The following is a 14,434-nucleotide window of genomic DNA, read 5'->3' on the forward strand; positions in this document are numbered from 1 at the left end:
TGTGAGCGCGGGCTGGGTCTAGGGCAGCCCAGTTGTGTACAGTGCTCCTGTGCCAGCGTGTCCCCATGTCCCCATGCCGGTGTCCCCAGCTGCCCCTTACCTGCTGCGATGCCCCATCGCCTGGCTCGGGCGCTGGGGTCCCCTGTGCCCATGTCCCTCTGCCACCAGGCACCTGCCCTGCCCATGTCCCCAAGGTGGGGACCCTAGGGCGAGGCCACGGTGCACCCAGGCTCCGTGTCACCGAATGAGCCGGCGTCCTGGCGGGGTGGCCATCAGCCCAGGCGTGCCACGAGAAACACCTCTTGTATTGACCGCGGCGCTGCGATACAGCGCGGAGAGGCCCTTCCTGGGGGGGTCCCCGTCCCACCGATGTGTTTTTTTCCCCCCCCTCCCCATCCTCTCCCACGTGGTGGGACCCCCCCTACCCCCCCCCGAAACGGACTCTATAAGTATGGACACCGAACACCAAGAAGGAAGGGAAGGAGGGGGCAGCGGGAAGCGGAGGCGAGCGGCTGGGTGGGCGCAGGGGGTGCGTGGTCAGGCCAGGGGCACCCCCAGCCCCACGGAGGGGACGGCTCCCCGGGGCTCGGCGCGTCCTCAGCGGGGTTGTGCTTGGCATGTACCGGGGGGGTGGGTGGGATGATGCTCGGCCGGTCCCCTAATCCGCAGCCCCACTTTGGGGGGGGGGGGGGCGGCTGGAACCGGCCTCTTCCCACCGCTGCTCCCGGCGGGCGCGACTTGTCCTTAGCGCGAAGCCACCGGCGCCCACGCGGAGGGTCCCGAGCATCCCCGGAGGGGCTCAAACGTGCGTCTGCATCCGCCTCTGCAGGGGCCGGCTGGGGTCTGAGTTTTGGGAAGAAGACTGGGAATGGTGGGAGGAGGAGGCGGACGCCTTGCTGGCCTTGTCGAACTGCACGTAGCCGTCCTGCTTGCCGCTGCTGCTGATGCTGCTGTCGCACTGGGTGTCGAGGAAGGAGCTGCTGTCGCTCATGGAGCCGCGCTGGAATTCGCGCTCGCACAGCTCGATGGAGCTGCTGCCCATGCCCAGCACAAAGCGCTGGCTGTAGTCGTAGAGGCGGCTCTGCCCGCTCAGGGTGCTGTAGATGTTGGTGAAGGACATGCCGGTGGGCACCCGCTGCTTGCTGGCGGGGCGCAGGTCTGCCGGGCACCCCGACAGCGAGATGGTGGGGGTCGAGTGGTGCTCCTTGAAGGTGTTCACGCTGTAGTAGCCGTTGGTGGGGTCCTGTGGGGTGGGAAAAGGTGGTGGAGGGGGGCAGGTCGGTGGTGCCTACCCTCCCTGTGCGCCCTGGTGTTTGCGATGCCCACCTGGCTTGGCTACCCACCCTCCACCACCGAGCCCTCCTGCCCGCAGCATCAGAGCATCCTCTGGCCACCACTGCATCCTGCTCGGCTGGACCCCCTCCAAATCAGGGCAGAGGGAGGCATGGGTGCCCCTCGCACCCCATTGCCTTGGCACGTCCCCCAACCCTTTGTTTTTTTAAATCCTTCAAAGGGTGATGGGACCAGAAAACAGCACCGGGGTGCCACAGCATCCCTCCCAGTGCAGGGACAGCCCTCTGGTGACACCAGGGGACACGGCACAAGGACAGAAAGCCTGGAAGATACAGTGCTGGGCGAGGAATGAGGTGGTCCTGCCCTGCAGCGAGCACAGGGAGTGGTGCCCAGCACCCTGGGGTGCAACTGCCTCGGCCACATGCTGCAGCCCCTCTAGCAGCAGTGACCTGGGGGGGGGTGGTGGTGGTGGTTAAGCCACATCTCTTCGTGGGGCTGGGGACGAAGGGGGCCGTGTCCCCAGGGTCTGGCTCACCTTCAGGTTTTGAAACTCCTTCTCCTCCTCCTTGAGCACCTCGAGCTGCTTCAGCACCGAGTCCTGCTGAAACTCCCCCCGGTCCATCTAGGAAAGGATGCAGGTGGGTGTCAGCACCCACTGCCCCCCCAGCCGGGGGCTGCCTGGCCCCACGCCACGTGGGGTGAGCCCCACGCCTGCCACCAGCCCCACGTCGAATTAAAGGATTTGCCCAGGGACACCCCAGTGGGGCAGTGTTGGAGGGCAGCAAAGCCATCCAATTCCCTGGGTTATTTTTTATGTTGTTTTTATGTTGTTTCCTCCCCCCCCCCCCCCCCCCCCCCCCCCCCCCGCCTCTTTTTAGGACTAAAAAGGCTGGGATAATGTGGAAAATGAATTATTTACATCCACCGTGGTGAGTGTTGGGGCTGCACCCCACCTGCCCAGAACAAACCCCCCAAATCACCTTTTTTTTCCCCCTCCCATTTTTTTCCCCTTTCTTTTCATCCTTTCCTCCTCAGCTGAACTTGGCCACTAACATCTCAAAAATCTGAGCTCGGTTCTGGCGTTGCCACAATACTGTAATTAACGTGAAAGCCTCAATTTTATTTTCTACCCCCTCCCCGTGATACTGGCTTGTCGCAAAAGCTTTGAGCCTTGGAGGCTTTGCCCACCCCAGGGGCTTGGGGATCAGGAGGGGATGGACGGGCTGGAGAAGCTCCTTTTGGTTTGATTTGACTTAAATTTTGCTCCCACTGCTCCTTCGCAGACCCCCGGAGGTGGATGCTGCCACCCCGACGTGCCGCCTTCGCCTTCCTTTGAAGGCTGACCACGTTTGGTGGCGGTGGGGAGGGGGAGAAAGACACATTAATTAGACCCTGGCTTTAATTACCCTTCCTTCAGCAAGGCAAGGCTGTGCAGAAGCATAATATGAACCAATTTCTCAGCTGCCTTTTTTTATCTTCTCCGCTATTGACTGCGCACAGCCAGCCTGGGTGCTGTGCCCTGGTGCTGGCATCGCAGCTGCCCCGGTCACGGCCCCAAATAAGCCCCCAAATCCCTTTTTATTGCCCAATTTCTCCTTTTTCCAATGGTAAGTGGTTGTGGAAATTCGCCCTGCAGCACTTTCTGTTCATCTCCTGCAAGCCTTTGATACGTCTATTAAATGCAATAAATTAAAGTACCTGAGTTTTCCTAGGGAAGAAAAAAGTGCCTGGAAGAGCCCTTGATTTACCAGGGTAAATCGAAGTGTCACCGAGGATTAAATTCGGTGCAGGGAAGAGCGGAGGGGTGGGGGGGGTTATTTTTATTCTGCCGGCCAGCCACGGTGACACCCTGAAGTGTCACTGCACTGGCACGGGATGGGCATGCAGGAAACCCATCGCAAAGGTTTTACAGGTCCTGGCTCAGAAAGAAAAGGCGAAACCAGTTCTCCTCGGCCGTGGCTGCTCCTCGGCGTGGGCGATGGAGGGGGGAGACGAGCCGGTGAGAACCAAAGTCCCAGCCCTGCTGGCGGCGCGACCTCCCTGGGATTAAACGTCGGCTTTGACGAGGTATTTTAAACCATTTCATGTGGCCTCTTTGAGGATGGCTGGCACAATCCAGGCACCGGGATGCTCCCCAAGCCCCGTGGGGGTCCCCAATTCCTACAATTCCCCCTGGATTTGGGGGGGTGCAGTGAGCCCCTGCGCCGTCAGAGGGCACCGAGCCCCTGCGCAAGCCACGCGCGCGGTCCATAAAGCGCCATCGCATCCCTCCATCGCATCCCTCCGCTTCCAATTCCCACATTACAGCAGCCGGTCATTAACGCCACCTTTATTAAAGTTTGCGTGGTGGCTTTAGCCCCGATGCAATCTCACGGCGTTAATTAGTGGGCGGCGGGATGCTCGTTAGCTTGCCTTCCTCTCTTTGCCATCGCTGGGTAAACACCAGCGAGCCAAGGAAAGTTAGTTAACTCTATTACCGATATTAACGAGCTTTATGAATGCAGAGGCAGTGGGGGAGCTGAGCTGAGGGGAGAGGGAAATAGATGAAAAAAAAGAGACCAGAAATGTCCAGGGCACAGCCACAAGCCACCAGCGTGCTTGCGGATGCTGGCACGGGATGCTCCAGCCTGTTTTTTCCGGAGCCATGGATTTTTCCAGCTGGGCTACAGCACCAATATGCTTTGGTCCCTCGGCCGCGTTGCTGCCATGCAGATGGCCGGCGATAAAGCCGCCTGTTGGAGCCACGTGCCCACCATTCCCCCTCCTGCCAGCCCCGCTGAATCCAAGCGCACGGCCTGATCCTGGGAATGTCATTCCAGGACTTAATCCCGCTTGGCAACTGCCAGGTGCCAGCAGCCTTTGCCACGGCGAGACCGGTGCGCACAGTTGGGCAGCGTGGCGTAAAGCCATCCCCACGTTCAAAGCCTCACGTTCAAAGTTCCCCACGTCCAAACCTCACTGGTCCCTCCTGGATCAGTGTGGCTAAGGGATGCGATGAACCGTATCCCTGACCGCCACCACTTCTTGCCTCAGTTTCCCCCACTGCAAAAGGCAGTGAGCCCCTTGACAGGATGAAGCATCACATTGGCTTTGCTGAGCTGGCTCCATCCACCGGGGCAGCGCATCCCTGCAAAGCAGAGTGACTTCTCAAGGTCACTCCAGGCAGGGAAATGGCACTTAAATTACGAAAACAGTGGCCAGCTCCGGCGCTGTGCCTCCTAACCCTCTGCCCGCTGGAGCGCTCCCTCATTTAACGCGGCCAAATGAAGCCGCTTTCAGCTGGGATGTCACATCCCGCAGACCAGATATTAAATTCTTGGCTTTCGTTAGCCGAGACAATATGTTTTTTAAAACGCTGCCCCCTCCAGAGTGCCTGTCCTGGTCCCCGAGCATCCATCCAGACCTGGCAGGCTGGAGGGCGAGCCCCTCACCCCAGGCGAGGTGCCTCCCCCCACCTCATCCCTTGTTTAACGATAATGTTTCCCGCTTGTTGGGTAATTGGCTGCCACTCAGCAGCACTTTGAAACTCCTGTGGGTCAAACCCTACCAGGGGCGAGGGATGTTGTTTAATAGATTCCCAAGATGGTGGCATCCTCTGCTCCCAGCGGGGACCAGCTGCCGGCGAGGAAACAAGCACACAAATAATAAAAAAAACCTGCTGGGATTTCCCAGCCAGCTGAGGGTTTATCACCTTCAAATGCCAGCCTAGCGATGCAAGCGCCCACCCACCCCCATGCTGCCCACCCCTGTGCCCCCCAGAGAAGCTGCATCACCCTGTCCCCCCCTACTCCCCCCAGATGTTGCTTTTGGATGGGCAAAGGTGGCGGTGGCGTGATGCCAGCCAGCCTGTGGGTTGTCCTGCCATCCTTCTCGCGTCCTTCCTCCTTTCTCCGGGATGTCCTGCCATCCTTCTCGCATCCTTCTTCCTTTCTTGTGAGCTTGCTGTGGTGGATGCCAGCTTCTCCGTGCTCGCACAGCGCCCGGCTCGATGCACCCCAGCACCCCTAAAGGTGTTACCTGCCTTCGGATTCCAGCTCCACCATCACCCCACAAAGCCAGAGCCGTGAAGGTCACCAACATTTTCACACTGATTTTTTTATGTGGTCTTCATCTCCTGGCTGGAGGAAGCATGGGCATGCTGGCTGGTGCTGTGCCCACGCCGGTACCCTGCCAGGGGCTTCTGGAAGGTGGTGGCTGTGCAGGAGGGACATGTCTGGAGCCTCTCGGGCCAGGATGGATGTCATGGAGGTGCCACTGGGCTCTGATCCAGACCTGGCACAGGGTAAGTGTCCCTGGGGTAGTGGAGATCAGCCTGCACCTCCAGCTCAGGGGTGGCTGGTGCCTCACAGGGCTGCAGCGGCACTGGCTGCTGGCACTTGGAGCACTGCTCGGGGGGAAAGGCAGAGAAAATGGTGCTGTGACAGCTGGGCTGTAGGTAGAAACGAGCCTCGCCCTGAATTTCACCTCTGCTTTTTGGGTTTTTCCTCTTCCGTGGGGATCCAAGCTGTGCTCCTGAGTGGAAAATGTGTCCGGTGTCGATCTGCGGGCTGTGAGCAAACTGGGAACATCCCTTGGAGCAGAGGAACGGGTTTCAAGATAGGGACAGGAAAGGTGAGCCAGGAAAAGATCACCAACCTGTCTGCTGGATGGGTTGTTCTGATTGTTCCACCCCAAATATAACTCAAAGGCGATGCCTGGGTCTGTGCGGCCACACTGGACCCTTCGGCTTGGGATGCTCTCGCCTGCTGGTCACTTTGGGATCGTCTGTCAGGATTGCTCCTAATAGCGAGGATGGCTCCTTTAGGATCATCAGCCCCATTTCACAGATAAGGAACCTGAGGCACGGATCCCGTTCAGCCGGGAATACAACCCAGCCAGGGTACCAGGGGAGGTTATGCCACGTCGGAGCTGGTGATGCTCCTCAACCTCCTGATCACAGACCAGGTGCAGCCGAATTGGCGTGCCGATGCAATGCACCCTGGCAGGAGAGAGAAAGCTGCTGTTGTGATTTATTTCTTTCCAGAATGAGACCCTTCCAGTGGCTCTTTTGCCTCCAGCCACCGGCTGCTGTTCGCTTTCTGGCCCTGCGGGCTGGCAGCCTTTCCCCTGCCCGTAGGCAGTGCCTGGTGGAACAGCTAATGGAGGACTGGGGGGGGGGGGAGACGGCACTGAGACAATGTGAACATATGCAAATCAGACAGCATGACGTGTATCCTAAGGTGTTAATGAATTTATAGATGCATGAATAATTATTTGTGAAAAGCACGGAGAGCTGCGGAGGTCACAGATGGCTGGAGAATAACAAATGCAATAGCATTTGGGGAGGGGGCGGCGGGGGGAGAAGAGTCGTGCTGGCACTCTGCAGCCAGAAATACTCCGGCAGAGCAGAGACACGGTGGGAAACCGAGGAGCAACGGCTCCATCCGCGGTGCCGAGGGTGGATCTTCATTCCTGGAGCCTGGCAGGAGCAGGTCGAGCCGTGCTGGACCGTGGGGGCTTGGCCGAGGGTCTGGGATGCAGAGGGGAAAGGCTGACCCGAAAGCATCACAGCAAGATGTGGAGCAGAGGGGAGCTGTTTGCAAGCGTGGCCTGCTTTTCGTTAACATCTGCATTAATGATTTCTCCGTGCGAGCACCCAGCATGTTAATGAAATTTGCAGTTGATATTAAAACTGCAAGGTGTTATGAACATTGCTGAGGGCAAGGGGATCATTCCAGAGGACACCGTCGAGATTGAGCCCGGGCTGGAAGGATCACCAGAAGCTTAGGCAAGGCAGGTGAAGAAGCTGCAATAAAAGCTGGAAAATAAAAGCTGGAAATAACGCCGGTACGGGGAGGAGGGAGAGCAGGAGAGTCCTGGCGGGGGGTAGGGAGCAAGCGAGGGGTGCTGTGCGTTGCCCCCTGCTCCTGCTGGGGAGGTCGCATCAGTGCTCACTAGCAAGGATGAGTTTTTTAAACTTGTTCCATCATTTCATTGACAAAAGAGTCTCTTATTAGGAATCTGTTTAGCATCCAAAGCTTGGGTCTTGAATGGCCAGAGGAAGATGCTCACACTGGCTGTTGGGAACAGCAAGGAGGAGGATGAGGGAGAGCGGGGGTCCCCGGGGCCTCCAAGGGGAGAAGAAACTGGGAAGTATTTACTGGGAATACCCTTGCCAAGGGCAGATGAGGATGGGGAGGCTCCGGTTCAGGCAGGGGAGAGGGCTTAGATGTCTTCTCCCTGCCAGGTAGGATGTCCCAGGCAGCACCCAGTCTGCCCAGCATCAGGGGCAGAGACCATGCACCATCTCTTCCAACCTCTCGAGCAGTGCTGATCCAATAACGTGATTTCCAACTGATGTATCTTCAGGAAAAGCACCTGGATTTGGCCAGGAGAGGGGGAAAATCACCTTCTGGGGACCAGAGTCCAGCAGCCAGGCTGCAACACTCTGTTGTGCTGTATCCAAAAGTGCTCGTCTTTGCCTACCCTACTTAAAATACTTAAATTTACTTAAATAGCCCCTCTATACTGTGCTCCAACCAAACCACCTCTCAGCAGTCTTGCTGATAAGCTAAAACACATGAGTTCTATAAACCTCTCCCCGTAAGGCATTTTTTTCTCCAGCTATCAAATAAATATTGCCATTTTTTTCTGCACCATTTCCATCCTGCCAGCATCCTTACTGAGATGTGCCCAGCAGAGCTCTGCGCTGCTCTGGTACCAGCCTCATCAAGGGCACACGCGGATGTGAAATAATCACCTTCTGGCTCCGGCAAATAACCTGAGCAAGTCCCCGTGATGTCTTACAAGATCCTGGGCCTCACCTCCCACAACCATCCTCTTCATCGTTTATTCATCGGTGATGAATGTTCCCCGTAGGTCCCATCTGCTGAGGCTCGGGGCGGGCTTCCAGCTCGGTGGTTAAGGGCTTGAGTGGGATTCGGGCTGATCCCGGCCCCTCTTTGGGAGCTGGATCTGGGCTTGGTGCTGTTGATCGCTGTCTGTACAGATGGAGGTACAGGATCCTACGGAGAGGAAGCTCCTGGTTCCCTTCATCTCAGCATATGGCTCCAAACCAGAATCCCAGCTGCCTCTGTCCTTTCACTGAGTGAAGCCTTGCAAAATCCCGCTGTGGATTTACAGACTCTGCAGGGCAAAACCGGGAACTCTTCTTGCACAGCAACCTCAGCGGTGCTGGGATAATGTGCCAGATCTCCATCTCCTCCTGCCTTCTCATCTCGAGGGTCCCTTGCTGTAAATGTGCACTGGCAAGCATCAATTCTGCCCACCCTACGATGCTCAGCCTTGCCTTTCCGCCGGTAATTCATCGAGCAGCTTTTGCAAGCGGGGCATACTGATGCTTGCAAGTGCTGCCCAAAAAACGGAGGGTCAGGGCAGGCAAAACCCCACCCAGCAGCTTAGAAAGCTGCCTCTAGCCTCTTCAGTCCTTCCTCCCTTTCCTTTCCTTTGCCATTTGCTTGGCTTCTATTTGTCACCCACGCCACCAGCAAGCGAATGCAAAAGCAAACTGGGGCTGAGAGGCGGAGAACAGCGGCGACACCAGCGAGGGGAGCAGCCTGTGGCCGGGCTGCAAGGATGCGGTGGGCTGAGGGGGAATTTCCTGGGATCTCCATCATCAGCCTCTTGCCCTGCCTGTGGCTCTTGGTCCCCTCAGGCAAGGGCAGTGGCCTTGGTGACACCTCGGGGGTTATTGCCGAGCCAGGTCCAGGCTGCCCCCACACCCCCAGCGTTAGCAATCCGCACCCAACTGCGTGCACCTGCGTTATTTTTGCACGTATGACCCTCCCAAGTGTGTCCCGGAGAGCGCAGCTCCCGCTGGCTAATTAGCTCATTATTACAGCGTGCTCCCCTATGGCGTATCTACCTGCAGTCTGCAGCTCTCTCCCCACGCGAGGTGGCAAATTTGTTTTGCCATTAGCCTGGCGGGCGGCTGGGCTACTGCAATAAACCTCTCCCGGTTCTCCCTCCTCATTAGCAAAGTTTCACTCCAGGAGCTTTTATGGCAGGAGAACGTGTATCTCAAGAGCAAGATTTCTGGAAGAGCATCGTTGCCTTGAGTGGGGATTACGGTGCTGAACTACATGTGCCTGGACTCGTTGCCGTCAAACACTTACATGGAGTAACGGCTTACGGGGAGAAGTAGTAAATCCTTACCATCAGCTGCTTGATGGTCGGGTGCTCCTCCGCCTCCCTGCCCGAGGCCGGCTCCTTGTGCACGATCTCCACGCGGATATCGTTCTTGGCAGAAACCACACCTTTGAGATCTGGGCAAAGAGCGAGAAGGAGAAGGGGGGTTAGTCCAAGGCGATGGCGGAGCATCCTCAGGGACCCGACGGATTGCTGAGGACGTCTGGAAAACTCACCCCAGCTCAGCAAGCCCAGCTGGGAATTGCGGGAGCACTCCTGGCATGGCCATAAGGCACAGGCACGTGAAACCTTCACCTCTGGGGAGCTCAGATTTCTGGTTTAATTCCTTTGGGAGCTTGGGCAGCCCCTGCCGTACTCCTGGTGCTACTGACGGGGGCTGGCCGCAGCAGAACTGCTCAGGCAGGTGGGGGGCTCTTTGTCCAGACCATGGATGATGCTCAGGGAGCACGTGGAATACCGCTCCTGAGGGATGCACCAGCTCTCCCCCTGGCACCGGGAAGCCCCTGAGAAAAGCCTTCCCTAGGTTTGGGGTGAAGGTACATATGGAAAAGGCCAAGAAATGCACAAAGACAGAGCCAGGGCTGCGGGAACAACCGGATCATCCCTGGCTGCTGCTCCAGGCAGCCTGTTTTCACGCAGGGCAGAGAGAAACATTTCTGGAGAGACTCTCTGCCTCCCCTGAAGGTGTCAGGTGTGCTTTGAAGAAATCATTTTAGCAAAATTAAACCAAAGACTCCGAGCAGCAGGAGCAGAAACAGCCAAGATGAAAAGCAGAGATGGATGCAAATCTGAACAGCCGGATCTAAACATCTCACAGCTTTGAAGCTGGGCTCCAGCCAACGACGTGGCTCCAACCTCCCAGGACCCTTGCGGACCCGAAACCGCCCTGGACCGCTGGGTTCAGCCGCTCCACCTCCAGCTGCAGGAACCAGCAGCCCCTGCCAGGCCAGGATGGCACCAGCATGGGCTGGACCCCACGCAGGAGGAGCTGGGCATTTCATCTGTAAACCAAACGGAATCAGGTAACCGAGGCCGGTGTGAAGCTCCATCCTCAAATTCATCTATCTCAGCCTCCCATGCCTGATCCCTGCCGCCCTGCTGTCACCCACAGACGTGTCCAAGCCTCGGGGGCAAGGCAAAGGGTTTCACTGTGAAGTTGCCACTGGTTTTTTTTGTTGTTTTTTTTTTTTTTTCCTGCTGGGACCATGTTCCTGGTGCTGGAACCTCCGTCTTTAATCACACAGGGAAGCTAATTACTGTCTTGCACATCCTCTCCCAGGAGTGTTCCCCCTTAAATAACTCTGGGCCGTTAAGTCACCGAAGGTACAACAACAGATGTGCAGTAAAGTCTGGTTTGTTTGTTTGTTTGTTTTTTCTTTTCCAGCTGCACCCAGCGCATTTTTTTGCTGCATCTCTCCAAAGCAAGGCCAGGAATTGCCGTCCCCATTAGTCAATGGCTGGTGGCTGGTTGTAGCCATGAGGAGGAGGTGTCTTCTCCGGAGTTACTGCGGGGTCACCTTGTCCCCTCCGCCGGGAGCCATCCCCACAGCCTGCCGGCAGGTTTTTGTTTGCAGGCTGTTGTTTTAAATGATGTAACACCGCTCTGGTTTGTCTTGGGAGAGGCATCTGTAGCCATCCTGGTAGGAAATGAGTCCCTCTCCTGATACCAAAGTGCTCTGCTGGTCCTACCCCTCCTGAGCTGATCTCTGGAAAACCTCTTTTGATTTCACACCGCTAACCGTGATGAAAGTCCTTTCCTCACCTTTCAGCCCGCTGTTTCTACCTTCCTAATGCTCACCTGCTGCTGGAGATATGGGTCACAGCATCCAGTTTGCATTAGCACCTGCAAAACAGGGATAAAAGCCCTTTGCCCTGGGACAGCCAAGCCCTCCCCTGCAGGGTTTTGCACCGACTATCGCTCGGGGGCTGGTTTAGCTGCTGCTGCTCCCCCCCGAAAACCAGGGGGGGACCTTGTTTTGGCAGCTCCAAGTGGCTTTTAGAGCTACGTGATGGGGGACCAAATGGTGCCACCAGCACCCCCTGCTCCCTGCACCCAGGATTTGCCTCGTCGGCACCACAGCATCCCGCTCCTCACGGGCGGCAGCCCAAGCACCCAGCAAAGCATCTGTTACCAAGCCAGCATCCCCGGCTGGGTCTGGCTCTCCAGAAAAAGTTGAGCCATTCCTCCTCCTGTTTCACTTTGGGGAGGGCAGGGAGATCAGGGCAGGGATCTTTGCCGATCTCTTGGATGATCTCTTCCCACTTGCTTGCTCTGATCCGAAAGTGATGTAGCAAAGAAGCCTTGTGGGAAGCACAGGGAGCTGTGCTCTGGTCCAGGGATGCTGAGGACCTCTCCCCCGGGCATGGCACTGCAGGAGGAGCCAAGGAACAGCAGCGGTGCAGCGAGCGCGCTGGGAAGATGCCCAGACCCAGCAGCTCGTTGCATACAGGACACCAAAGTCTTTCCAAGTGGGACAGCACTGGAAACGCAGCGGAGGAAAGGGACCCCAAGCACTGCCTTGCCTCCCTCTTCCCACTACCCTCTTCCCAATCCACACGCTCCCAGCCCTGGCGAGGAAAACGCCTCTTCTTCCCGATTCCTGGGAATCCAAGGGATAAATCACACAAGACACTTGGGTGGGGTTGTCCCCTCCTGGAAGGACAAGCCCTGGTTTTTCCCCAAAAAGCTGCCGAACCCCTACATGCTTCCAGCTTGTGAGGGACCCTCCAAGCCGGCACGTGCACCACATCTTCGACCTGTTGTCACGGCATTAGCGTTAAATCCCAGGTCCTGTGAAGAACCCTGCACCATCTGGTGACATCAAATTAGAGGAAGATAATGAAGCACATGCTCTCCCCGGCTCCGAGTGATGCAGCGTGGGGAAAGCACGGCCGATTACGTCCGACCGTGGACACGGTGACACGGTTTGGTCCTGGCTTTCTTCAGGTGCTCAAGTCGTTCATCATTGCTGAATGGTCTCTGCAACGTCAAACTGGCCTGGTATGGGGTCCTGTCCATCAGCAATCCTTCCCCAAAAAGCAAGATGAATGACTGCCCTCCATTTAGTTCATTAATACTTGCTAATGAAGGCTGCAAGAGTTCAGAAAAAACAGGATAAACCAGGGAGAAGCATCGTTATCACTCCTAAAATGAAACACATTTCTGCCATGGGAGGCCGTGCGTTAATACCCAAATCCAGGAGGAGCCTGGTGCCTGATTGCTTTGCAAACGATCAAGAGGAGGGAAAATAAAAAGGAAAGAAAAACAACTGGGTTTTCTGGCACACACACACAGAGCTTGGCATCCCAGCATCCCTACCACCCGTCTCCCAAGCTGGGAGCACCGTCGAGTATCTCCTCTACTCCCCCGTGGCCTGGGATGCTCCAGACAATCACACTCTTCTCTCTCCTGGTTTGATGCCTTTTCATTTAGTCAACAATCCTCCTTTAATTTCCTGGTGTCTTTTTTAATGAGGCAACACGATGCCACACTGTTTACTCCTCCTCCTCCTCTACCTGTGTCTCTAATGACGCTTTAACTTGTATTCCCACCACGGCCAGGCTTCAAAACCCACATGTTCCATGTAAATCCCCTCAGCTGGCTGTATTTTCCCCACTAGGAAATACGCGTTTTTATGTCGAGAAAAATGGAATGAGAACAGAAGCCGAACAGAGCGCAAACGGAGGAGGGTTTTTAAGCACCGACGTGGCATGGTGAGGAAGCTTCTCCCTCTGGGAGCTCAGGATTTCTCCAGGGCAGGGAGGAAGAGCAGGTCCCTTTGCAATCCCTTTGCCCCTAGGATGCTCTAGCATGGAGCAGCGTTTACCCTGGCACGTTTTCCCACGCGCTCCGAAATCCTCTCCTCCCACGGGGCTGCCGTTTGCTGAGCATTCGGTAGACCAAGACGAGGAGCAGATTGTGCCGGTGCCATGTCAGTAAATGCAGCTTCTAATTTCTTTGTGACCCACGCTATTTTCTCCCCCCTCCCTGCCTCAGCAAGGTTTTAGCCCCAGCCCTGCCTGAAAGGATGCAGCGGGGTCGGGGGAGACACTTACTCCTCTGGGAGCGGGCGCAGCAGAAGGCGACGATGGTGGCCATCAACACCAGGAACGCCACGCCGGCCCCCACGGCCACTCCGATGATCACCGCCATCGGCACCGACTCTGCAAGAGGAAAGAGAGGGAGCATGAAGCCGGGATGAAGGTCAGGGAGGTGGCTTTTCCCCAAGGGACCCACCCCTGGCGACTGGAAAGCGGCTCGGTGATGAGCCTGGGGAGGGTTTTGGGGCCAAATGGACCTCCTTCCCCGCTCCCTTGTCCCTGCGTGGGTGACACCGGCGTGGGCTGCTGCTGCGTGCCGCAGTCTGTGCAAGCCCCCATCTCTCTGTGCCTCAGTTTCCCCTGGGAGGGAGAGAAGAGGGAGCCAGAAGAGCAGGTTAACAACTGCGCCCTGCGGGTTAATGAATGAATCTCTCTACAGGATGAAAAGCGCAAAAGAAAACGGTGTGTTAATACTATTAAGAAAGAGAAATGGCACCAGGGCAGGATGGGAGAGAGGTTGGAGCTGGAACAGAGGGATGGAGTCAGGCACCGAGCCCACCTGCCGGAGGCGGTAGCTCAGCTGTCTTAGCAGATGCTGTTAAGTATATGTGGATGAATTAACCCAAGGGCCATCATTCACAGCCTCTGCCTGTTTTATATCCCAGTGGCCTGCCTTCTCCCTTGGCTTATCAACTCTGTCCTTGCTCCTCCAAGCCCTGAGGGTGCTACAAGGGCTGGGACAGGAGGGACGGCCCCTGCCGGGGATGAGCAGAGGCCAGGCGGCTGTGGTGGGCGAGGGCTGCGGGGGGGGGAGGGGGGGGGGGGGGCTGGGGATGTGTAGGCAGGGGGCTGTGGGAGGCAGCCCCAGGGGAGCAGAGCCTGCCACAGAGCAGGGGTTACGTGCTTGCATCCTTCTGCCTACAATAACTTTGCAGTTGGGTTCCCGGCGGGG

The 14,434-nt window shown here is 57.0% G+C and overlaps 1 protein-coding gene across 8 annotated transcripts in view; it reads right to left on the reverse strand.

Moving 5' to 3' along the window:
* Positions 1-79: 79 nt before the first annotated feature.
* Positions 80-14,434, reverse strand: part of KIRREL3 (kirre like nephrin family adhesion molecule 3) — a 340,228-nt gene continuing 325,873 nt past the window's right edge. For all 8 annotated transcript variants that reach the window (XM_080366564.1, XM_080366566.1, XM_080366568.1 and 5 more), the window contains 4 exons: positions 13,498-13,605; positions 9,448-9,557; positions 1,829-1,915; positions 80-1,243 (listed from right to left, as the gene is read on the reverse strand). In XM_080366564.1, coding sequence (XP_080222690.1) covers positions 800-1,243; positions 1,829-1,915; positions 9,448-9,557; positions 13,498-13,605 — 749 coding nt within the window. In that variant the 3' untranslated portion in view covers positions 80-799. The remainder of the gene's footprint in view (positions 1,244-1,828; positions 1,916-9,447; positions 9,558-13,497; positions 13,606-14,434) is intronic.

This window comes from Falco punctatus (genome assembly GCF_963210335.1).
Source record: "Falco punctatus genome assembly, chromosome: 16".
In the NCBI taxonomy this organism is placed as follows: Eukaryota; Metazoa; Chordata; class Aves; order Falconiformes; family Falconidae; genus Falco; species Falco punctatus.